The 26,759-nt window shown below is 37.4% G+C and overlaps 1 protein-coding gene across 1 annotated transcript in view; it reads left to right on the forward strand.

The window, feature by feature from the left end:
* Positions 1-26,759, forward strand: part of RALGAPA1 (Ral GTPase activating protein, alpha subunit 1 (catalytic)) — a gene marked incomplete at both ends in the record, with an annotated part of 90,439 nt that overhangs the window by 30,793 nt on the left and 32,887 nt on the right. Inside the window, 12 exons of the mRNA XM_010286787.1 lie at positions 3,410-3,577; positions 6,921-7,045; positions 9,258-9,474; positions 10,586-10,762; positions 14,215-14,367; positions 15,894-16,087; positions 16,209-16,307; positions 16,420-16,575; positions 18,038-18,166; positions 19,155-19,280; positions 20,057-20,115; positions 23,813-23,921. Of these exons, the coding sequence (XP_010285089.1) occupies positions 3,410-3,577; positions 6,921-7,045; positions 9,258-9,474; positions 10,586-10,762; positions 14,215-14,367; positions 15,894-16,087; positions 16,209-16,307; positions 16,420-16,575; positions 18,038-18,166; positions 19,155-19,280; positions 20,057-20,115; positions 23,813-23,921 (1,712 nt within the window). The remainder of the gene's footprint in view (positions 1-3,409; positions 3,578-6,920; positions 7,046-9,257; positions 9,475-10,585; positions 10,763-14,214; positions 14,368-15,893; positions 16,088-16,208; positions 16,308-16,419; positions 16,576-18,037; positions 18,167-19,154; positions 19,281-20,056; positions 20,116-23,812; positions 23,922-26,759) is intronic.

Below are 26,759 nucleotides of genomic sequence, written 5' to 3' on the forward strand. Positions count from 1 at the left end.
AAGACTTGCGGGGAAAAAAGTGTCGGTGAGATGTAGGCAAGATTCCTGGAAGCAATGGGCCACAATGGCAGTCTAATGAATTGCAAGTGGGAGATTTTTCCTTATCCACTGGGACTAAAAGAATCAAAGGAAGTATTAACATGAAAGGCAGATGTGTATTATGCCTTTACAGCCTTGCTCCCTAATCAGTAAGTAATCATTATGATGAAATATAAAGAAATGATAATTGTAATGTCAGTATAGCTGTAATTATTCTGTAATCCCAGACACTCACAGAATAAGTGTGTTCTTATAAAAGAGCTGAAATGAAAGCTGAGAAGCAAAACATGTTATTTTTCTCCGCTTTCTGAACTAACTTTCCATGTTGAAATACAATCCTGTCCCAACATTATATGGGAATCTTCTACTTGCACTCATGCTGTCTTGCCAGGGTGTGTCTCTCCATGAGTTTGTATTTTAGCATATCTGTCTCCCACCTGATGCTGAAAAACTACCTTTTCTTTCTGCCTTCTAGCAGAAGAAGGAGAGGTAAGGTCAATTTAAGGAAGGTTGTGATTGGGTGAGATTGGCAAGAATTACTCATTTCAATCTCTTCTTCACATACCCTAATAACATATTAGGAACGAGGCCAGTGTTTCTCCTAAGTACACGCAGTGTGTCAGATATGCAACATTTTGGCCCACAGTTGCAATGTAGTTACTGAAAACTCCTTAGGAATTGATGGTGTCCCAGTTTGACCATATACCTGTTTGCATGGGTGAGCCCTAGTTTGTTTGGGTTTCTAAACATTGTCTGTATTTTCAGTGCTGATACTGCAATAACAGTATATTTTTCATTTCCTTAATTTCTTCCTCTGTTCTACAAAAAAAAAAAATCTCTATTGGCACAGGCACTACATGTTTGTTTGAAAACGTTTGTGTACTTGTATGCGCTAGTCATGCATACATGAGCACCTAACATTAATACTGGATCAACATTGAAATAAATCTCCCTGAATTTATTTCAATGTGTGGAGCTGCTTGGCATGCATTTGGAGTTCTCTACCCAGTAATTTTTAACATCCTAGAAAAACAGCATCACTGCGAGCATGCTCAGTATGCGATCTTCAGGCTGCTGCTTTAGATAAGCTTGAGTTTATAAAAGGTATGAAAGATGCATAGTAAGGGCTCAAGATGAGGTTGGTGTATCATAGTAATATATATTAATCTCATATATAACATCATCATTTCTGACTGAATCCTATGGTCCTTTGCAGCTGTAAGAAATAGTTTTGAGATTATATAAGCATAACCTGTGTTAAATCTCTGACAAAGTCAATAGAGAGTTTGAAATAACAGTTCCAATTAGAGAGACAAATAATTTCAGAGAGTATTAATTCATATAGTTAGTTATAAGTTGAACAAGAACAATGATGAGAAATTTGTTGCTTATCAAAGCTGGAGAAGAAAGGGATAAAAAATTGTGCTGTATGCAATGATTTTCAGTTCATGTTTATTTTCTCAAATAGCTTGGATGTCTATTCCTTTTCTAATATAGAGCTGTCTATAGGAAATATTCCCGTCTTCTTTAGAGTTCAGTGAACTTTGCATCAGGCTGAACTTTAATTTTCAAATTTTAACTTCTCTGAAAAATTGAGCATGGAAATACCATTTTTCATCTTCTTCCAACACATACATTTAGTTAAGTACAGATGTATCTCATTCCTCCAGTTTGTATGCTTTGCTCAGAAGGAAAATATGGGGAAAATTCAGCTCCAGCTCTTACATTCTCAGAAGAATATAAGCACTTGAAAATAGGTTTCTAAGGTGACTTCAGATTATCATATTGGATATTACTGAAATAGGTACAGAAATCCATGAAATAATTATTTTGGCAGTAACACATCAGATTTAGGGAAGCGAAATTTAAAGGGCTTAAATTTTGTCCTGATTTTAAGTAAATTCACCATTGCAGTCCTGAAGATAAACCTGCTAGATAGAACAACAAGGTAAGTCTGTTTATTGTGGCAAGTAACTCTTGTTGGTGTTCATTTATGCTCGTTATTGTTATTCCTGACTTTAAAAGCATATCTAAAACTTTTAAGTGGTAGGTGGTAAAAAATAAATCTGGGGAATAAGGGATTCTATCAAAAGGAAACCAACAGAAAATTGAGAAAGCTGTTTTTACCTTAATGTTCAAGTGCCTATCCCATAAAAAGACTGCAAAGGAATAGCTCATATTCTTGCAATTAGTTGAATTGTCTGGAAGAGATACTTAATCTTGCCTACACCGGTGATTTGATAGTACATAATGTTCCTATAACATAGCAGAAAATCTGAAGTGGAGCGTGGAGATTCTTTATTTTGTTGGATGATGTGAAGTGGGCTGAAGATACTTCTGTACAATTCCTAGGTGATCCATGTTGGAACTGCAGCTTTCATTGCAGTTAACTATGATTTGTACTGATGCTAATGTATTAGCAGGATATCACTGATTGACAAGGAATCACTGATTTAAATGGTCATAACAAATGTTCTGGTCTTTCCATAAACAAAAATGGTTTTACTCTAATGTTAACTGTTGTGAAGCTGCAGAATCTTTTTCAGTGGCAGAGTCCTTAATTTGGTGATTCTCATAAATGTCACATATGCTTGAGGAAAACTGGACAAAGAGAGGGAGGTAAGCCTCCATTTAGTATTTAGTTTCCCCTTTTGAAGACGAGAGACAAAACATCCTTCTAGGGAAATAGGCTATATCTTTAAATTATCCATTATGTATAGTCATCTTTTCTGCTTATAGGGCCAGCTTTTCCCTGTCATTTAAAAGCTTCGGTCTTTAGGTATACCCTATATTGCATATGCCATACTATTCATAATTATGTGACCATATTTGTTCTTACATTTCAGTACTATATATATATTCACATAAGTTATAAAAAAAGTAATAGTTTGACACTTCAATAGACAATTCTAATTTTCCAGAAAATTTACTTGTTCTCTTTGGAGTTGTGCATTTTTCTCAAGATTTAAATTCCATGAAGAGTACTACTGTTAAGCTAATTTGTATTCCAGGTAACCATTTCCTGAACACGCTAGCTGGAATAATATTGGTTGAATTATTGAACTTATTGGCACAGCCCTAGCTTTAACTGTATTTCCAAAGTTCCATGGTCTCACTGTTTGTTCTCATGCATGTTAACATTTAAAACTGTGTTCTGATGGTCTAACTCATTTATATTACATTCTGTACTGGATATTATGTGCGTGAGTTTTAACACTCTAGTACTGGAAAAAAATTTTTGTTATACTTAAGAAAACAAGGCTCTGGACTTTCCTGGCTTTTAAAGTCATGTAATTAGGATGTAGTGGTAAATAAATATTGTCTCTTTATGTAAATTTTAGTGCATGTTACATATACTTTTTTCCTACAGACATTGATGATGCTCAAATTCTTCCACGTCCGCCTCGAGTCAGACATTTTTCACAAAGTGAGGATGCTCCAAGTGAAGTTTTTGGTGCATTAAATGAGGAACAGCCACTGCCACGAAGCAGCAGCACCTCTGACATCCTGGAACCATTCGCAGTTGAACGAGCCAAAGGTGCAGTTCCTGTCATTGACAGTTCATCCCATCATGCTCCAAGCTTGCAGAGTTCCACTGAGACCTCTTCAATGCATAGATCCACTGAAAGCCATATCACTGATACAAATAGCAGAGAGTCTTCCTTGGAAGTTGGGGATAGTATTTATGACCATCTTTGTCATTTAATAGGGCCAGTAGAATTTGCAAACACAGCCTTTGAACAAAGCCAGTATGTTGACCTTGAAGGTGAAGATGATCTCCTTTCCTCTCTGAGAGAATATCTTAAAGAAAAAGAAGAACTTTGCGGTCACTTTGAGATAGATAAATGTGAGGCTTCAGCTCACGAAGTTGATACATCAGTAAATAGGAACGATAGATTACCACTGGATGGATTAGAAAATAGTGATCAGACTGGTCAATGCACGAATAGCATCACTGTTACAGAAGGAGACGGTAACACAGAGCTGCACCTAGAACAAAACCAAAGTGGCTTTATAAGTAATATTGCACCTACTCAAGTAGACATTTTTACAAGAAATCAAGGGCTTGATAAAGCCAGACAGTTAAATATTGATAAACAATATGAAAGCATGTTCAATCATGGGTCAAGTAGTCCTAGCAGCAAAGAAGGGAAGAGATACCTGTACAGGCAAGCAGCCACTGAAGCTGATGTAGATTTAGCTGTGGAAGCAGCAGTAGCTGAAAAGCAGAAAAGTGGCCAGTTTAATGAAAAAGTAACCAACTCACGTGTTATGCATGCAAAGAAAATTCTTCCTAAAGCACAAGTTAACCCTCAAATGTCTCACATCACAGGCACAAGCAAACTGTCACCAACTAAAAGGAGTATATCTGAAACTGTAACTCATAGGGCCAAAATAATGAAAATAACAACGAAAAAAAGAAATAGCGTTCATGTTACTTTTAGGCCATCTACAGAATCGGTTCAATTTTACAATCCTCTTGAGAGCAAAGAGGCCGCTTGGAAAGCAAGACTTCGTAAACTCAGTGGCTTCAGTAGTAGTGGTAGTGGTAGCAGCAACAGCAGTACCAGTGCAAGCACCAGCTCATCAGCTGTCACGGAGCTGGTTAGACCTGGAATATATAGACCTCTAGATGTGATCAGTGCTGCTTCCGCTGGCAGCAAGCAAATTAAGGAATCTACAGAAACTCAAGCAGCCATGTTGCAAAAAGAAGGTATTGCAGTTAATCAGTTCCATAATCGTAGTGCCTTTAGAGCATCAGGTCAGGAGTCAGCGCAACAGCAGGGCTCCCTGGGTGGTGTTTATAAAACTGTTGTACATGCTCTTTCGAAGCCGAAGGCAAATGTTTCCCCACAGAGGCAGAACAGAATGCCAGCAGAGGCTCCACTGAGGGATCTGTACAGTCATGTAATGGGCTATTTTGGAAGGAAAGCTGCAGGTGAGCACTAACAGTGTGCAGAGCGCAAAAGGAGAAAGGCAGCACCAGTTTGGCTTAATGCAACTGAAGCAAGCTCTGATAAGCAATCAAAAGGCTTTGGGATGATCACTGCTTTCCCTGTTTGGTTATGCATGCGCCTACAGCCAGCTGATTTTTCTCCCAGCATAAGTTACTTTTACATACTTTAAATTACTAATTTCCTTTTTCAAGATATTTAGTTGAACCTCTTTGCTGCTGAAGACCATCAGATTAGGGAAGAGGAAGAGACAGTAAATGACCTAATAAAGGACTAAGCCTTGAGAGTTTTGAATTTTCATCTACCATGCAGAGCTTTAAAATTCAGCCTACTCTATGATTGGCATATGCATATTTTATCAGAATGTGCTATTCCACTCTTGAGTGTAGTTTGTTTGTCAGAAGGACCTGGCTCTCGACCAGCTAGGTTGAACTAATTGTATTTCTGGTTCATTTAGTGTGTTTTCTTCTTCCTCCTCCTCCTCTTCCACTTTTTCCTCCTCCAAAACAAAAAAGCCCTTCAAATTTGCATTTGGAGGTCAGTTTAGATAACTTTTAAAAAATAGCCTTAAACCAAAATCTCTTACTATTTGAATGATTTCATTATGACAGTTCCCTCTGACTCTAAGCATATGGTTTTGTTTGAATCTTTTTCAAAACATGCTCTAGGCCTTTCTGTGTTCATTCATCAAAATGGATGCAGTTACATCTTGGCAACATCTTTCATTGCTTTCGTTTTTCTGGTATCTTGGATGTTCATGAAGGTCTCATGATAGTCGTTCTCCTGCTAACTATGAGACCTCTGTGGACTAACCAAAAAAGAAGGCTGTCCCTCTAATATCCATTTTCTTAGTTCACATCTTAAATAACCTTAAACGAACAATAAATTAACTTTCAGCAGTAATGTAGGTTTTCTTTTTTCCCCATTGTTATGCTGGCATGATTAACAGAGGATTCTGTAATGCATCCTGCATCAAGATGTTAATGCCACCTGAGGGCAGTCTTTGTAAGCATAGCACCATGAAAGCGTGACTGTCATGGGGCTCAAAAAAGCGATTCGCTTCTCTGCAGAATCTAGATTTCTGAAAAAGAGATATCTAGAAAGCATTTATTTTAGAAGTACATTTTATTTGAAATCTGTAAGATTTAACAGAGCCTCAATATTAGAATAAACTACACTGTGGTCTCATGAGAGATGTCACTGAAGGAAAAATTCTTACAGAGGAGACATGAACTGGAATAACTTGAAGACTTTAAAAGCAAAGATCATGAAGTCAGGTGTAACAGCCAGTTAAATATGAACAGTATAGTTACATCAAAAATATAACACTGATAAATGAGTGAACTTAATTAATTGTTCATATCCATTGACCATCCAGAGTTTGAATTTTTCATTCCATGTATTAGCATGTAATTTTATTATGTAAGATTTTCTTTGCACTATTTGTACTAACTGTATACGGTGCCACATTGACATTTGTCATTAGGACGCATTACAGCCTAGTTTACTTTTTCCACTATATTGCTTTTCATTAGGAATGCAATGAAGAAGGAGCCTGTAGGAATCATATAAAATTTTTAGGATTTATTACTTATTTTTTGTGATATGGAGGAAGAATATATGCTGTATCCTTAAAGCAAGCATTAACAACTTTGAGTAGTGCTTACCTATAAGCTTTTTGCTCTTAAAGGTGGTACTGGAAATCAACTAACCCCTGCTTAGTGGGAAGAAGAAGCTGTACTAATTCTTAAAGTAGAATCTGCTTTAAAAGGGAAATTTTTAAAATGCATGTTTGGCAATTTTGATTTTTTTATTTCTGTTAAGTAGCAGGGGGTTTTTCATTTTTTACCATTTGTTATAGAAAATGTCTTTTTATTCTGTTTATGATGTATTCTTTACTATATACAGTTGTTCATTTGCTTTTAGCTAATAGAGAGGACATGAGTCAAAAGCTGCACCCTATTGATAGTGATATTGGCAGTAGCAATACAAATGTTCCTGACCTCATGGATGAATTTATAGCTGAGAGACTCCGCAGTGGTAGTGCACTGGTAAGCCTTTAAACTTCCTACATTTCTGTATGTAAGTCTGCATATATGCATGAACTCATCAATGACGTTATAAATCAGTTCACTAAAACATACTTCTCTGGATTTTACGAATCAGAAAGAATTAAGAATAAAACTTAATTATTGCTTGCCCTTGCCATAGATTCATGCCATTTTATGCCATTTATGTTTTCATATCTATTAAATGTTCATTGTGGAAGCAATGCAGAATTTACTGTCAGATGAATAGTGTCATTGAATTAAACAGCTTTAATTGCACCTGTAAAGATCCTTGTACACAGACACTTTCAGAATAATTGTTTATATGTAAATTTGCAGTCTTCAGTGTAATATGTAGTTAGGTACTGTGCTGTAGTATGGTACTGTTCTCTACAGGTATAGTCAGTGCAACAGACCACGAAACTACACCAGTATGTGTTTTTCCTTCATTTTATAAATTTCAGTTACAGGTGTTGAATAATTTCTTGTAAATAGTTCTCTGCTAACTGAACCAGCTTTTCATATGCTTTCGTCCTACACTTTCCCAGAAGGGTCATGTTGTTTGGAATGTCATTCATAATGAGAAATTTTAGTAAAATTTAAGTTAAGCATTTCTGGTTACTGTTGAATGCTTTCAGAACAAGAAAACTGATTTCAAGAGATAAGTGTTTTATTAACTAGCAATGAAAGGGGAAGTATTAAAAAAAAAGTTGCAAACAAAGAACAGAATGGGTAACAATTTAAATGTAGCATTTCAAAGGTGTTCAGTTCTTTTTTCTGCTTAGAATTTTTTAAGATTTTTTTTTTCCTAAGGTCATTTTAAGATGTGCTCCTGTAGAAATTGTCAACAAGTTGTTTAGTTGTTGCTAATAAGGGGCAGAAGAAGATTATTTGAAATTATTAGAAAATCATCATCTTTTATAAGTGGCAAGAGAGGACATATAAAGCTTGTCCAATTGTATGCTTTTTTCTCTTTTGTATTGAACTTATGTTTGTGAAACTTGATTGTTGGTGAAAAGTGTTCCTGTTAGTAAGTCTTGAGTTACAAGACAAAAATGCTACCTTGAAGTCTATTAAAAAAATGTTAACTTAGTCTGCAAGTTAATAAAACAGAAATCATCACAACTGGCCACAGAAGAAGAGAGAAAGAGAGTGAATGCTGTTTGTTTTCACGTAGATGGGCAAGAATATTGATTATTAACAGTTCAGACAAGAGAATTGATACTTGCCTTAAGTGGCAAAAAACAGCCTAAGTTTGAATAAATATTTTGAAACTGCCACTGATTTCATAATCTAGCACACAAAAATAGATATGCCTTCTTAAAACAGAGTACCAAGTTATTAAGATTAGTTTTAGGTGGTTATATCTATTGAGTGTTAAAACCTTGTAACACGGTTGTCAGTCTGAGTAAATCTCTGATTAGTAGTGAGGTAGTAGAAGAATGGAGAAGTGACTGGGCCTAGTGTAAATGGAAGTAATAGTCAGTCTCATCATGCATAAAGATTTCAAATATCTTTTCTACTTTTGTGTCTCTTCCCTCTCAAGAAAACAGTCCTATCTGTGGGGAAAAAAAAGACTTAAAGAAAGCCTCCAAGTAGAACACCACCTTACTTTTACATGAGCAAATCTATATGCCCCATTTCTGCTATATGCTGTCTTTGGTGTCCAAGTCAATACCAAGGTTTTGGCTTAATCATAAGAAAATTAATGCATGAATTAGTGAATTCATTTACTTGTGGTGTGCATTAAATTTTTGCTTATAGCACGGTAGCCTGTAGGCCAGAAAACACAAAATTCCTTTACATTTTTTTCTGCTTGTGTCTGGAACCAAGGTTAAGCAGTTTTCTTTAGTAATTTAGACGTAATCTGGAGATAATATACTTTTTCACTGTTTTTCTTTCTCAAGTCTTACCTAATACATGTGTGGCACATGCTAATCTGAATCCTAGCCTTTTAAGGTATGTGCCCAAAAGTTCATTGTGCAAAATTTGTATTTATGAAGTTCCGTGACTGCATGAATTCTTCACTTACTGATGCCTGTCTGGGGTTTTGGAAAGTCTTGTCTCTGTATGTAGTATGATGAGAATTTCTGCTTTAGGTGCTAATGAACTCTTTGTTACATTCTGACATTTGCCAATATAGGGTGGGTTTTTCCATTTTATGTAAATAAGCCATCCAAGATCATATGATAATTTATGTCTCTACAATGTTTAGAATGTGACAAGAAGAGGAAGCAGTCCTGGCAGCCTGGAAGTTCCTAAAGACCTTCCTGATATATTGAACAAACAGAACCAAATGCGTCCTGTAGATGACCCAGGTGTGCCTTCCGAATGGACATCACCTGCAAGCGCGGGCAGCAGTGACCTCATCAGTTCAGATAGCCACTCTGACTCTTTCAGTGCCTTCCAGTACGATGGCCGCAAATTTGAAAGCAAGTATTTTTCCAAAAGTAGTAGTGTTTTTGATTGCTTGCAAATGTCTGTCTTCTTTTTTTAAAGTTATATGCCAGCAGTCTTCTGCAAAGAAGGCTTATTTTGATTTCCCGTTTAAAGCATTAGCATGTTAATGGAGCAAGCAGAGTTCTTGAGAGCAGTTACCATGTTTATAATATACTAAACTGTACTAGACTACTACTGTGCAAAAAGCAGAACAGCAGTGAGCAGAAATTAGAAAGCAATATTGTCTTCTCCCTGGAACATATCCATCTGTTTTGCACAAAATATGAAAATGACAGTTTACTTATTTTGGAAGTTACTCTAGTTCTCTTGAAAACATTTAGATAAAATTTAAAGAAGGCCTTCTGATATTGTTACAGCGGTCTTTGTGTAGCTATAGATTAATCAAGATACTAAGTATAATATCATGGTAAAATTTGTATGCTTTCTTTAATAACATAATGCCGTTCATTAATTTCATTTATCCATTCCCACTCTTGTTCGATAGAAGGGGTCATTATAGTTGCTAGGAATTATGACTTCAAGTATTATGTAAGAGAGAAATAATGTTCATATGGTAGAATTTATTGAAGAAATTACATTTTTTAGTTATGTAGATGTTATGCAACTAAGTGATGTTATTTAAATGTATGTTTCAGCATGACATTTTGCCTTTAGTGTTGAAAAAGCCATTTGTTAGAATATAATTTGCCATAATATTTTTGGTTTGAAGTTAGTGTTTTAACAACCAACTTGAATATTTCTTCCACCTTGTAAATTTTGCAAATAAATTCCTTAATCTATGTTTCCATTGGCTTTACTTTATTCTCCTGTAGGTGCATTTACAGCAGCTAAGCAGAATACAGGACATGCAATACGAATGTCTTCTCCAGAAGTATAGTAACAGTTTTGTGACGGAAATCAGAATATTCGTAATAGTCAATTACTTTCTCCTGTTACATTTTAGTAAATTTTGCAACAGTGTGCAGTAGCATAGGTGATGCACATAAAAGTTTTACATGGAGGATTTTGGAGGTGCTGGGCTTTTGGATTTTATATTCGTGGTATTTTTAGGTTGTAAGTTAATACAGTGCTTTCCTCACACAGATTTCAGCTTTGGCACTGAGGCAGGAACGCCAGCTTCCACTGACGTTGATGCAATTTCAGGACAGCAACAGAGCGCTGAGGAGCAAGAAGTGGCCAGTCTAACTACGCTCCACATAGATTCGGAAACAAGTAGTCTCAATCAGCAACCATTGTCTGCTGAAGCTGCAACTATTACTGGTAAAGTAGTTAAAAAAAAAAAAAAACACTAAAAAAGCGCATTTATTTCAGAAATTTTCCACCCATCCTGAAGAATGCAAGTTCCAGCTTCTGCAATGAGTCTATATTCTGTATAAGATGATTCTTGGATTTCAGTTATTTTTTGATTGCTATTGAAAAGTCATGTGTGAAATAACATAAGTGGAAAACCTTTGGCTGACTTAGTTACCCATATGATAACTTGGCTTGGTGCTAAATGTATTTTAAATCCTTCATGAGAAAATCTATACAATTACCAGGGAGAAAACTCTACCACATAATTTATGCTAGATCCCTTACAAGTGTCCTGCTGTTACTGGTAGTCAGATAGCTAGTTTTCAGGAAGGGTTTTTTCCTTGGAAGGCTTTGACAGTGCTCTTTCAAAACTGTGTATCACACTGACGTGTCATGGGATTCTTTTATATCTATCTATCTATCTATCTATATATATATCTGTCTTAACCTGTCTCTGGGAGCTTTTTTTTTTTTTATGCAAAATGTTAGGTATTGTGCCCTATAAGATCAGTTTCCATTTGTGTAACTGAAGAATTCTTTTTCTTTTAGTACTTTCCCTATTGTTTTAATGGAAGAGTAAGCCTGTTAGGAAGCAGTGTTTCATAGCCTCAGTTGATGAGCTTGAGGCTCCACCAGTTTACTTTGCAACTCTTTCTTGAGAAAGAGAGATGGAATGACAATTAGGTTGGTAACCACCGAGTGATGCAGTTAACCCAAATTGAATGAGCTCCTTTCTGAAAGAGAGAGTCTCCCTCTCTGAGGAGTATTTGGAAGAACAGTCTCTTGCCAGAGTTTGTAAATGAGAAGTAAAGATGTCCATAATTATTTTCATACTCCTTGTTCCATAACTGTTACACACTACCATTCCTGTTACAACCCTGGGAACAAGTACCTATTTTATCTGTGAAAGCTTATACCTACATACAGTGTCTTGTTCTCTGTGAGAAACCAAGCTTTGCATTTTCAGAGATATTGAAAGACATCTTTACTTCCCCCACCACAATTTTAACTTTCTAAAATTGCTGTTCTGCTGAAAGAAGCATGGTATTAGCTTTCTTGGACGTTACTGTTCAGCTTATTCAACAATGGTCAGCTTGACTTCTGGTCTCTTCATTTTTTCTTTGCTGTGTGCTTGTTCAAAGTCCTCGCAGAAAATCTGTTCTTTTTCTGTTTGTTTGGTTTTTTATGTTAATAATTTCATTACTGTTTGATATTTTTGTCCAAGTTTGCCGTATAATTGAATTGATAAGATTGCAATTAATGACTGAGTTGTCCATTGAGAGATTCTGTGGCTGTCTTTTCTTATTGTTTGGACCACTGTTTTAGAGAGGCAGCTTTTGTGTCACATGCATTTAGCTGGGTTTCCTGAGGAAGTAAGACTTGTGCAATTCCACTGTCTCTGTCTGACTGTTCCACGCTCCTGACAATGTTGAAGCCCATTGTCTGATTTTTGCTAAATTGACATATAAGAAGAAAACAGAAAGACATTATTTTCTTTGAAATTTTCTGAAAGATAGACAGCTGTCTAGTGAAAATGGCATGTATGCAGAGTCCCATGACAGTGAGACTGCAATGTGAATTCGCTATATTAGATACCAGCAAATCCATGCAGAAACTCAACCTCAAAACACACTCGTAAGAAATGAATTCTCAGTGGTTCTGCTGCTCAGAAAACAACTTGTTTCTAAATGGTTCTGCTTTGAAGGTTTTTGGAAGGAAAATTTCTTCTGGGCATATAGGCATTATTTCATATTCTTGGCAAATGATTGAGTTTACTATTGATTGCTGTTTACGAGTCCTAAAACAAGTTGCATAGATAGTATTCTCTGTCAAATTTGGATCCACATATGCTGGAGAATCTTTTAGTGCTTCTTAGAAAAATCCAGTAGTTCAATAAATTTTCCCTAAAAATTTCTGGCCATTCTCTTCCATCATATGAAGGTCTCTTTCCCTCCCTCCACCCCTCCCTGCTTCCTCTGCCCGTTCTTTCTTTCCTTCTCCTTCCCTCTCTGTTACTCTCTATACCCCTCTCCCTCGCTTTCTCTCATCCTGTTTCCCATAACTTTCTCGCTTTTTCTCTTTATCTACTTTTATCGATCCCCCCTTAATGAGCAGAATGGAAGAGAAGTAGGAAAAGATTTCTTCAAACGTCTTTTAAGTGTGTATTTTACATGACCTTTGTGAGCATGTAGGGAGAAGAGAATATCATTACCTGTTGAGGGAAACACTAGTCTGTGTGTGAAGCAGTAGTGTCTGTCTCTCCTGCATAGCAGTGTTGATTTAAATTGGTGGTAAAAGCTTCATTGCCTTTGCCATTTAAAGCAAATGGCAATTTAACAATGTAATTAAGTTTGTTTACTGCAATTTCTGTTCTGGTAACACTGACATTTTCTGTCAAGTTCTTCAGACAACTTGTTCTCTTTACAAGAGAACACTTTGCAGCCAATAATTTGGGAAAATTACTATTTTAAAAGACTCACATTTTCATTACTGTCCCTAAAGTTCAGTTTCTCTCTAATACAGAACTTCACACATGGTATTTTTGGGTCCCTGTTACATTTATCTAACAGTTAAAATAGATCTGAGTTCTTCCATTTTAACATGTGCTGATGTGTCGGGAAGTATGTGGTGAATATCTGTTCTCTTTTTTTGTGCCATCTGACTGTTCTGGCCGAACTCAGCTTTTTTATAAGGATCTTTAGGCAAATTCAGGAAGTGAAACTAAGGTAGTGCAGAAGAAAAATGCAAGTACCTACTCCCTCCTCACAGATGTCTCAGTAGAGGAGACCAAATAGTTGCCTAGGGAGGTTACTCAGTGGTGATCGTGGAAAAATGCCTTTGCAGCACTGCCACTCAATCACTTGCATTTTCATGTCTTAGAGGAAATAACATTCCTCTAGCTATACAGAACTTTCCGTCTGTATGGATTTTCTCAGCCCAAGCCGCAGATAAACATCAAAGATTGTCAGTTTGTGGTTTGAGTTTTTATATTGTGTGAATTAACTTGCATGCACCCATAAACCTGGGCAAGCAGATGTTCCAGGAGAATTTCTGTTTAAACACTTTCCTGGACATAAATTTAGGTAAGGGAATGTGGAGAGAAATTTGACTGGTTCAGAACACTGAAAGTGCTGCAGAACAAATACATTTAAAATTATTCAGACCTAAAATCCAGCTCTGTTAATCCATTTACCTGTCTGATTTTGGTGTTCGTCTCTTACCTTTCCTGCATGTAATTTGTTTTCTTTCAGAGCACCATTCACAGGGAGATCTGCTTACAGTTTTTGTACCTTTTCTTGGCCCGATTTGTTATATAAAAGTAGCTTAGTTTTCTTTTAATGCTATGTTTAGACAACATTTCAGTAGCTGAAGAAAATAGAAAAGGCTTCTAAGGTAACTGTTAAAAATTGCATTTGCAGGCTCTGAAAGTGCTTCTCCAATCCAATCTGCTCTTGGATCCCGATCACAGACACCCTCTCCTGCCACTCTTCATGCAGATCATATTGAGCAGAAGGATCTGCAGCTGGATGAGAAGCTCCACCACTCTGTTTTACAGACGCCAGATGACCTAGGCAATATCTGAAATAGAAAATATAAACCTGTTCTTTCTTTCTTATGCAATATAGTGAAGTAGCTAGTACCACATTAATTGTAAACAATCCTGTACAAGGCTATTTCGTCTGCACTCCTAAAAATATTTAATTACAGTGATTTCCTTTAAAAGCAAACAAAAACCTTTTGCATTTTATCTTGCATTTCATTGGCATTATTAGCAGTGGATTAATAGTCCACACATTTATAATTGTTCTTTTTGATGCTTAGTCATGGCAGCTTAATCTAGTATGTGGCCCTGCCATGAAGTGTTTTATCATTGATGTACAAATAATAAGACATAATCTTAAAATAATAATTTTACAATTTCTCCTTGGAAGTTTGGTTCTTTTCCCTTTCATATGTAAACAGATTTAGAATTACTTCAACTGTCTTAGTTACTGAATTCTAGGACACATTCACTTTGTAAATACAAAGTTCCCATTTCTCCCATATTTGGTCCCATGGAAACAGAAGAGTGTTTGAAGTATATTTCAGACCCTTTTCCTTTAAGTAGCCTATTGATGGACAGAAATATCATCATTTTGCTTTGTACTTTGAAATCTACAGCCTAGAAACCATTAGTGTCTCTACCACAGTGGTCCAGATCTTCAAAAGAAGAGGCTATGTGATTAGGCTGACTTCAAATTTAATTATGATTTTCATATGCCTGTGGGAGCTGTGAAATTTTCAGAAGACCTCAGCAAATTCTGGTGCTGAGGTGTTTTGAAAATCTGCCTGGAAGGAGATTCTGGATGCCTGCTGCTTTAAAACTGTGCCTTGTTAGCTAGTTTAGCGTGGCTGTTTAGCTAGTTAAGTGTGAGCTGAGTAGACTTTAGCCATCGTAATCTATTGGAGTCTATGGACAACCTAGATTAATCATCTTCCACCTAAAAAAGAATGTTCATTCATGTAACACTGATGTGTAGAGAGTGCAAGGGAGGAGTTAGGCTGTGGTGCTACGTTACTGAATGTTGCCACTCCACTCATACAAATTTACTGCTTAAAAAACAGTAGCCAGAGACAAGTTTACTCTCACCTTTCTTGTCAATGTGCAATAAAATACATTCCTAATAGATTCTAAGAAAAATCATCTTTCTGTTTTATTGGGAAATATGTAAAGTTGAAATGTAATTTTACTTGGAAGCAGGCAGGTGGAGTTCTGGAGATTCACTGGCTCCAAAGAATTTAAGACAGCACTTACAAAAGGAGTGGCCTTACTAGGTCCATCAGATCTATATTTGGGCTTCAGTAACGACCTTAAGAGTTACATATTGGAAGAATATAAGAAAAAGGACAATTCTTCCTCTACAGAGTTTGATAATCGACATATAGTTAAACATATCCAGTGTTGAGGTGGCTGAATGGGTAAGAAATATCTTACTCTGAAAGCCTGATCTTTTTTTTCCCCTTTGGTTTGAAGAAAACTATGTATGTAGTAGTTACATCAGAATTTTTCTTTTTCTGGAGAGGTAGGTCTCACTATACTTTTTTTCTTCCATTACAGAAACTAGTGAATTCCCCTCAGAATGTTGCAGTGTGATGGCTGGGGGAACGCTTACAGGATGGCATGCAGATGTTGCTACTGTGATGTGGAGGCGAATGCTAGGAATTTTGGGAGATGTCAACAGCATCATGGATCCAGAGATTCATGCCCAGGTGTTTGATTACCTGTGTGAACTGTGGCAGAATCTGGCCAAGGTAAAAGAACTGAACTTCTCCAACCTGACCTTGATAGGGCAGGATTTTCAGAAGGAAAAAAACACCACCTTACATATTTCCCTTAATATTTATCTTTTCATTTTGTTTTTAATAATTGCAGATAAGAGACAATCTTGGTATTTCAACAGATAACCTAACTTCACCATCTCCACCAGTTTTAATTCCACCACTGAGAATTCTAACACCGTGGCTATTCAAGGTAAATTTGAGCACTAAGCAGTGAAACAGAAATAAAAGTTCATGTAGGTGTAGAAGAGTGTATAATGTAATTTTTTTATTTATGAATAACAAATATCATTTTAAAACTGTAGGCAACAATGCTGACTGAGAAGTACAAACAAGGAAAGCTACATGCTTATAAACTCATTTGTAAGACAATGAAGCGAAGACAAGATGTTTCTCCAAACAGGGATTTTTTAACTCATTTCTACAATATAATGCACTGTGGACTTCTTCATGTTGATCAAGTAAGTTTAATTAGCAAATTCAGGTTAATATAAATGTTATAACTAAAAATAAAATTATTTTTTTAAAAACACTGAATGCATTTTCAGCTGAGTAATTCAACTTTGTCTTTGAAAAAAATTATGTGACTGATACTTTTTCCAGACTTTGATAAATGGCCCTCATGTTCTTGGTTGTAATCAGAAATGCTTTTTTTTGATCCATTTCAAGCAAATATGAGGACAGAAAAGATATTCTTTCATTTTTACTGATTGTATGTTACAGATTGAAGCATGCAAGAAAGAGAAGGAAGTAGATCTCTCTGAGGTCTACAGTTCTTATTTGCTCCCTCATGCAATAGTTCAGCTAGTGGGAAAGTAAATTGTGCCCACTACATTGGGGTAGTTTATTTCTACAGCAAGTATAGGAACCAGCAAACTGAGACATACTGAGTGTATCTAATCAGTGAGAGTAGGTATTTTTCATAGGTTTTAATATGAAGAAGTCTGAAAATAGTGTATGGCTTAAACATGTTTTTTAAAAGCTTGCATCAGAAACGTGAAAAAATTTTGTGAACTTTTTTGAGGAGCTGTTAGAGGCATAGGGAGATCAAAGGTTCAAACAATCCTGTTTTCATTTAGAGGGCCAAATAGAACTAGTCCAAAATTATTCCACAGGTGGCTATGGATAGGACAGATCTCCAGTTTCTGTCCTCGCAACCAGTTTACACTGCTTTTCTTGCTGGATTGCAAATCTTCCTGTAACATATTGCCTTTTAGTTGGATACTCTTGGAGAATTATTCAAAGGAGGAAAAGGATTATTTTTTTGCCTGTGAACTTGAGATGTTTTTTAATAGTTAAAACATTTTAATACTTTTTCCAGTACTTTTGAAGAAATTGCGTCATGTACATTAATTTTAAAAACTGCCTCACTAAGTCTACAAGAACTTAATATGCTGTGTTGAATAACTATATACCAGAAATGTTATAAAACACTTTATGGTCATTCTTTCTTTATATTTTGGTTCCGTACAGATGTATGTAAGAGGCTAATACCTTTTTTAAAGTTCTAGTCAGGTGATACTTGTTGGAGAGGTTTAAGCATGTTCTTAAGGAGGTATAATAGCTGGTTATCTCATTAGATCTCTTCTGTACATATTTAAATGAATGACTAATCATTTATAGAACTCTTAAAAGCTAAATGTAAATCAATATAAGATGTGACCTGGTATTGACCTTGTACAATAGTGTCCAAGGTTAAATTGATCTATAAAATATACCACAGTTTCCTTATATTAATATGAGTATACTTTAAAAAGTTATCTTTTTATGCTACTCTCTGCTCAGTAATGAGTGTCCTAACTACCACAATGAATTTGCTTTCTTGAGTTTTTACTTTCTACCTCTGGTAGATACCTGCCTTTTTTTTCATTTATTGTTCATCTTGTTGATACTCTTCCTTTTTTTCCCTTTTCCTTCTGCAAGGATATCGTCAATACAATCATCAAGCACTGCTCTCCTCAGTTCTTTTCACTTGGTTTGCCTGGTGCCACCATGCTTATTATGGATTTCATTGTAGCAGCAGGAAGAGTGGCTGCCTCTTCTTTCCTCAATGTAAGTATTCATCGGTTAATTGTCATTTACATGTGAGTAGAAAGGATTTGAGAGAAAACTGAGCAGCATTTTTCTTGTCTGCACTGTTCATTTGACCCCAGAATTTAATGTAATGGTTAGCAAACAGAGATACTGTCAGTGATTTATTCTAGAACACTATACATGCAAGTCCTCTCCAGAAAATATGTGAAGAATGCAGAAATTACTGTTGAAGTAGAGAATCTTCTTTTACTTCAGAGTTCTTGGAATTATGACTGCCATTTATCTGCGCTTTAAAATGTTTTAAAATAAATGTCTATTTTGACTGTACCTTCATTTTAAAAGTATATTTATTCCTCCATATGTCTGCTATTCACTGACTTTGATGATCAGGCTTGAGAACTCAAATCTGCTAGTGTTTGCCCTATTTGGATGTATTTCTGATATGTTACCCAGGCAACTTCAGCCTTATATAACAATACTGATATGATTACCTAGGTGTTGTTGGCCTTGCATGACTGTACTCTCTCAAAACTCCCCAGTACTCCCCTCCAATTGTCTGTGAGTTTTGGCTGTTTCTCACATCATTCCCCCTTTAATCAGCTGTGAAATCCAGCTTTCCTCATGGCACTATCATTTGAAGCCTCTGTCAGCTTCTTACACTGTTACCTGTCATGTCCAGCAATGCTTCAGGTCATGTCCAATAGTTTTCCACATCCTGTTCAATTAGCTGGCCCTTACACCCAAGCCCAGTTAGTAGCACAGTCATTTGTCTGTAGTCCTAACAATTCCTCTGCTTCCTTTTGACCATCTTGGAAAATGGGAACATGGGGTATGTATGAATTGCAAGCAGCTGGTCTCGGTTTGCTCAGCTGTACAAAGTTTGCAGAAGGAGAAAGGAAACATCTGTGTAGAGTTTCATCTGTTGTTCTCTTTTAAGGCAGCTAGAAATGTCAGCTTCCTGATTGCAGTAAGAATATCTATTTCTCCCCACCTTTTTTTCTTTTAGGCACCAAGAGTTGAAGCACAAGTTCTTTTAGGATCTCTAGTCTGTTTTCCCAATTTATATCATGAACTACCAGCTCTTCACCCAAACATTCCTGACATTGCTGTGTCTCAGTTTACAGATGTTAAGGTAGGAATTTTAAGAATATTTGGATGGTATTCAGCTACCAAGTATATGTTTAATATGATGTTGTTTCAGGAAATATTAAAGAAAATTTTAAGAAGCTAAAATTTTTCAGAAATCTTTTCAAATAGGCTCAAGATCCCATAAAATCTTGTCAAACTTTATACTATTAAACATACTTTATGATTGTTATTAACTTAATAAAGTGTTTTCATATGTTTGTAAAAGGAAATGATGCGTTAACTCACCTTTTCAAGCCTGCTCTCATTATGGCTATTTGCAGTCTCACAGATTTAATCATCTGAGAAGGAGAAGATTGAGAGGTTCAAGATGCATTATTTAATTTATTGAGAATTCACAACCGGTGAAATCTGCCCGTGTTCCTAGGGGCTTTAGACAAAAAGCAAAGATTAATGGAGACCTTACCCTTTCTATCATAACAAAGAGTTGGGTGGTGTGCTGGTATAGTGAAACCACGCAGACCTCAGTTTGTGTTTAACCCTTGATATTTTATGGAAATGTGTTGGCAAGACTTGGATAAATGGTTAATCAGCAGAAACTAGGACAGTAACCTGTGGGATACTCTTGGGGTAGCACAATAATGTGCATCTGGGGCAGGCGAGAAGCTAGGAATAGCGGTAAGCAAACAATCCATCTGACCACAAACCTAGAGACTCAGCTAAGCAACATGCCTGTGTGTGCTATAATAAAATTCTAATTTTCTGACACTTCATGTCATGGAGTTATTGGTAAATCAGTGAATATTTTCCTCTTTGTTTTAGGAACTCATAATAAAAACTGTGTTAAGTTCAGCGAGAGAGGAGCCATCCGGTCCTGCACGGTATGTCATAAAAAAGAGCTTCCAAATGCATAGATTCTTTTCTTTGTTATATTGTTTTGAGTTGGATATATTGAAGAGCTTAAAGTAAAAGTTTGTATGTATTTTATTCATGGTTTTCTTTACCACTATCAAAACTGTGGTCTACCACGTGAATGTAAAGTTGTTTGTAAATAGAGATAGTAACAGAGCAGACAATTTTTGTCAGACCAAAAGCTGATCTAGCCCAGTATCCTCTCTCTGATAGTGGCTGATAGAAAAGGGTGTTAATATGGGTAAGAATATAACCCTAATAGCTTAGGGATTTTTCTGTACTAAAAAGGCATTTCTGAGCTTGATTAAGGACAAGTTTACTTATAAGGGAAGTATGTTTTTTTTTAATCAGATCACACAATTTAATTGAAAAACGGAAATAATCCACGGTGCATGAACCTTTCTTTACAGTATGGAAAAGAAGCAGAAGATACTGAGCTAAGCATTAAACTGGGAATGATTGCTCTGATGCTTAAACCTAAGCATCTTCATCAAATAGAGAACTTCAAAGAAGAAGAGTTACCAGTTTTCTTTTCTGTTTTTTTAATTTGCTTAGGATTTTGTTCCTCCTTTCTCATACCCCGAGGCTCTCCATTATAGCGTCCTGTGTATGGGATTGGAACAGGAATCTGTAATGCCTGCCAAGGAAAAACACGCTTCTGTGCCTTGTCTGCTTGGGTGGAGGCTCTATATGTGCTCAACTAATAACCTGTTACTTAACAAATGCAAGATACTAGAACCACATGCCTGAAGAATGTTACTGGAAAGATCAATTAATTGAACCTTAAAATGTTTTGCTGGAAAACAAAGAGCAGTTTTAATCAGTCCACTTACCTGTTCTTTGCTTGAGCTGGTAATCTCTGTCAGCACAGGGAAAGGAAGGAATGTTCTGACAAAATTTTCATTTCATTTTTCACGTTTTTTTAAAAAAATGAGTTCTAAAAAGCATAACACTCTCCACTTTGCTTTTGAAAAAGGTGATTTAAATCCATTTGGTTCGGAACATTATTGCTGATCCTGTGGCACTGAAGCACACAGCATTAAAGTCTTCAGTTCTGGCAGTATTCCTGGGAAGAGGAAGGGAACATTCTGTATGGCCCCGTATCCTGTCTGGCTGTGACGGCGTGCATGTAGGAACAGAGGCACATGTGCATGCCCAGCCTTTCAGAGACCTGAGTTATGCTACCCCCAAAATGCAAAGTTGGACCACTGCATGTAATAACATGAAATGAAGATTAAAAAGGAATAGATTCCCAGTGTGTCTTTGAGTTGGCTGTGACCTTCTCCTGGGAGAGAGATGGGTATGTCTTCGTTGTGGGGATAATGATGTTCCCACAGCTCCTGAAGTTTGACTGCTTCACTCCTCAGTGGCAGTTTATCCACTGTCTCTTTCAGGAATAATCTTTCTGACACCATCTGCTTCACAGCAATACAGAGTTCACTTGGGTTACTCTCAGAGGTCATATTTGGGATCTGCGTTATGATTTTGCTATATCAGCCTAGCCGCTGGTAGAGGCTTAATTGTCTTTGCAGTTTCCTAGGAGAGAACTTAGATTTCTTGGAACTTAGATACATAGCTTTGTATATCTCTAGCAAAGTCTGAGTGCTGTTACTGTTACCCAATCTATAAATCTCTATTCCTTATCTCTTCCACAGAGGGTCAATGTTTTACACTTCATTGCATACTTGACCCAAGTGAGCTTCACGGAAGTCAGTTATCTGAAATATGTTCTACTCACAGATCTCCATCTATAAAGATTAATAACTGTATTAATCAAATTCCTCTCTTGCTGCTGACAGTCTGAAAAAAGAAGTGATAGGTTGATGAACTCAGTGTTCATCTCTTGTGCTGTTAAGGCTGCGATTCTTTAATGACAACGTTGTAGCCACATAACTACACAGCTTTTCAGAGATTACTCTGAATAATGATAGCAGAACTGGTGTTCTTGGTAGAAACCTCACAGACTCCTGGATATTTTGCCCAGCAGTATGTCATCAGATGTGGAATGGATCTCAGTACCATGAAGAAAACCTTAAATAGTAACACAGACTTAGAGCTTTCTACTCCTCTGTATACTAAAGGTTTATTTCCTAAGTCAACTTACACAAACTGTCTACAGTTATTGTTGAATCTATTCTATGTTCTTACTTCTTTTGTTCAAAAGGGGTTTGAAACACATACTATGGAAATAGCAGAAGTGTAGACTGGGAAGGGACCAGGAGTACTTCTGTAAGCTCTCCCTCCTCTGAGGCTGGAGTGTGTTTAAAATGTTCCTGGCAGTAGCTTGCCTAAACAGTCCTCAAAATTTTCTCGAAGAAGAAAGTTTCAAAAATCTTACATAGACTGTTCCAACTTATGTAATTTTTACAATCACGTTGTTTTTATGACCAGTATATAGGTGAAATCTTTTCTACTGGAAATTAAACTTTTCAGTGACTTACTGCACGTCAGAAAATTTCTTAAAATTTCCTTCTTTAATTGTGATCTAGACTCAGTATGCCCTTCAACTTTTCCTCCATTTGCAATATTCCCCAAAGCTGTTTATTTTTGTTCACTTTTTTCCTAGACTCCCTCAAGCTTGTCTTTATTCTTAAATTGTGTTAATCAAAATGTAATGGAGGCAGTCTGCAATTGAGATTTCAGTGACAGTGTACAAAACAGGATGGTTTGACATCTTATTTTCACTATCATGTAGAATTAATTCCAAGATGTGTTTTTGCTCCCTATTAGCAGTTTCATGATTCTGCATAGCCTTAAAATCCTTTTTCTACAGCACAAGCTTCATAGCCACTTCTGTTTCTATTCTAGCATATGGAGTTTCCTTCCCAGATGTAAGGCTTTGCAGTTCCCATGACCAGCTTTCATCTTGATGATTTTGGACTGCTCTCCAGTTTTATCCAGAGGATTTTGAATTCTGAAGTTGTTTCCAAAACATTTGCAGCCTATGTTCTTGAAGATAATTACTAATGATTCAGAGATTGCTTAAGCTAGCTCCTTAACGTTTCTGAACAAATTTAATCCATCTCTGCTGATTTGAATGCATCTATCTAAATACTCTTTACTTTTATGCTTCTTTTCCATTTCCTGATTTTTAAATGAAGAAACAACAACAAAAGTTGAAGTGTTCAATCACAATATGTATACTGTCTCTAGCATACATTTACCCATCCTCTATTCATCTTTGTTTATTGTCAATCTAAAAAAATGTAAATATCTATGAAAGAATAACATTCCTTTCTCTTGTCTCTGTGTCCCAGAAGCTCTAAACAAATATGAGCAAACTCTCATGTTGGGGAAGAGGAGTCTCCCACCACAGTTTTTACTTTGTCATAAGAAAAGTACATATGAAATTCCCATAGGTTGATTTCAAGTAGTATTTTTAATGCAAAAAGCACATAGAGATGCAAGAGTTGTCGACGTCTTTTGGATTTTTCAGTTGCTCAGAAGGGTGCTTCCTTTGTCCTTTCCTGCGCCTTCACCAGGGTACTTGGGATTTCTTTCTCATTTTAAAATAAGTTTTATATAAGCATTATAAACATATTGTGTAGTTCTTTTTGAAATATCAGGAACATATATATTAGATTTTAGCAAGACATACCATGAATCACAAAAATTGCACATTCTTGTAGCATGTCTCTCAACTTGTCTTCCAACGTTATTTTGCAGATGTGTTGCTCTTTGCAGCCTTGGTATTTGGATCTGTGAGGAACTAGTTCATGAATCACATCATCCTCAGATCAAGGAAGCATTGAACGTGATATGTGTTTCTTTAAAGGTGAGAGTCTTAACACTTTTACAATATGTATTGCCTTAACCTTTTACATGTAAAGATGCTTTGCCTTTTCAAAGTCATCATCACATTTTATCATCCTTACTTCACAGTCTCATTTTCAGTCCTTACAAAAGACTGAATTCAGTTTAACTGGTAAATCTCTACTCTGTCGAAAGAGATCTTCTATAAGTTTGGAGGAAATGGTGTGCTGTGAAATAAGATGGTGGACCCCTATCTTAATATATATCATTAAGCACTTCATGCTAACCTCTGCCCTTTGGAGCGTAGTAGTTTATCCATCATCCCAGCTTTCATACATAATCCTTGCAATTCAGGTTTCAGCAAAACCACTACTGGCTTTGTCTGACTTTGTGCAGCTATAACCTCTTCCCACATCCTAGACCCAAGCTGCAGCACGGTTTTCTGCATCTGTTTGTAACTAGATCTAGGAGCCTGTTGTGCATTAACCTTGGGTAAGGGCCAAATTCCCACCCAGCCGCTCACTCACTCCCCCTTCTCAACAGGACAGGGGGAGAAAGCAGGATAAAAAATCTTGTGGGTCAAGATGAAGACAGGGAGATTGCTTACCAGCTAACATCATGGGCAAAACAGATTTGACTTGGGGAAATTAATTTAATTTATTGCCAGTTAAAATAATTTGGACAGTGAGAAACAAAAGACAAAATCTAAACCACCACCTTCCTCTGCCCTCCGCCTTTCTCAGGCTCAACTTCACTCCTTTGTTCCCAACTCTTCTGCTTCTTCCTGCCCCCTCCCAAGTATTGCAGAGGGGATGGGGAATGGGGAGTTACAGTCAGTCCATAACAGTTCCTCTTTGCCACTCCTTCCTCCCTGTTCCAGTGGGGGTCCTTCCGCTGGCTGCAGTCCTTCAAGATAAGCCTGCGCCAGTGTGGGCTGTCTGTGGACTGCCGTTCCCTCAGGAAATACCCAGTGCTGCAATGTGGGGTGCTCCACAACTGCAGTGTGGATATCTCCTCCGGCATGGTCTTTTCCATAGGCTGCAGAGGAGTCTCTGCTCCAGCATTTGGAGTACTGCCTCCCCCTCCTCCTTCTCTGACCTTTGTGTTCTCCTGCTGTTTCTCGTTCCTTCTTTTTTCCCTTCTCTGCCTGTGTGGTGCTTTTGCTCTTTCTTAAATATGTTTTCACAAAGGCGCCACGCATTTGGCATATGGGCTCAGCTGTGTCCTGTGGTGGGTCCATTGCAGGGCTGGCTGGAACCTCCCGTGTCTGGCACAGGGCAGCCCCCAGCGTCTTATCACAGAGACCCCCCTGTAGCCTCTCCATTACCAAAACCTTACCGTGTACACCCAGCACAGATCCATATGAAGACTCTGGACTACAGAAGTGCCGGAATCTTTCTTCCTTTCCAGCATTTGTTCTGTTGTTTAGGCTAGCCCTGGGTGCCAAGGGAACTCACGTTCTTCCCTAGTTGGCATCCTTGGTTCCCCGTCTTTGATTAATAGTACTCTTAAAGCCTCCATGGTACGTTCTTCTGACATACTGCAAAAGGGAAAGGCCAGAGTAGAGAGGAAAATGGAAGGGATCCCAGTTTTGGGAGCCATCTGCCATCATATGCACAAAGCCTGTCCCAAGCCAAGTTGTGCCTTGTACTCTTTGGCTGCAGGACTGAGCAGAGCATCCAGCGTAAGAGCGGGACAGAGAAGAAAGTGGGAAAATGCCAAATGCAAAGGCCAAGAAGAACTTTGCTAAAGTTTCTCATGCTTCCTGCTCACATGACCTCTTCTTGCCCCTACCAGCCAAATCCCATTATCCCCATATCCTCACTACATGGTGTGCTGGTTGGCAGCCAGCTGAACATTAGCCAGCAGTGTGACCAGGTGGCCAAGAAGGCCAACAGCATCCTGGCCTGTATCAGAAATGGTGTGGCCAGTGGGAGTAGGGAAGTGATTGTGCCCCTGCACTCAACACTGGTGAGGCCCGCACCTCAAGTAGTGTGTTCAGTTTTGGGCCTCTCACTACAAGAAAGACATTGAGTTGCTGGAGCGTGTCCAGAGAAGGACAACAAAACTGGTGAAGGGTCTGGAGCACAAGTCTTATGAGGAGCGGCTGAGGGAACTGGGGTTGTTCAGTCTGGAGAAGGGGAGGCAGAGGGGAGACCTTATCACTCTCTACAACTACCTGAAAGGGGGTTGTGGTGAGGTGGGTGTTGGTCTCTTCTCCCAAGTGACTAGTGGTAGGATGACAGGAAATGGCCTCAAGTTGCACCGGAGGAGGTTTAGATTGGGTATTAGGAAAAATTTCTTTACTGAGAGAGTGGTCAAACATTGGAACAGGCTACCCAGGGAGGTGGTGGAGTCACCATCACTGGAGGGGTTAAAAAAACGCATTTCAGGATATGGTTTAGTGGCCTTGGTGGTGTTGGGCTCATGGTTGGACTTGTTGATCTTAGAGGTCTTTTCCAACCTTAATGATTCTGTGGTTCTGTGATACTTTCTCTGCCTGTTCACTTCTGAGTTTGAGAGCCATTGCATTATGCAGTATTGCTTCTCAGCCCCGGGCCAGATATTTAGAGATGTAGAGTACTTAAGCCACATGTGTGGAAGCGCTGGAGGATGTTTGATTTCCTGTAGCAAAGTGCTTTTCTATGCTCATTCCAGGACAGCACCTGTTAGAAAAAATCTGAATCCAATGATGGGTTAAGAGTTGGCATCAAAGTTTATGTGAATAAGCTACCTGTTGAAAGGGAATAATGAGAACTCTGATTTTGGTGAGAAGTAAAGAATATCTGTTCTTATGGCTATCATTAAGATTTATTTCTCATTTTTTGTGAAGCATGCTGCAGCACCAGGTAATTTTAGT

This window comes from Phaethon lepturus, unplaced genomic scaffold, assembly GCF_000687285.1.
Source record: "Phaethon lepturus isolate BGI_N335 unplaced genomic scaffold, ASM68728v1 scaffold10885, whole genome shotgun sequence".
NCBI classification, from domain to species: Eukaryota; Metazoa; Chordata; class Aves; order Phaethontiformes; family Phaethontidae; genus Phaethon; species Phaethon lepturus.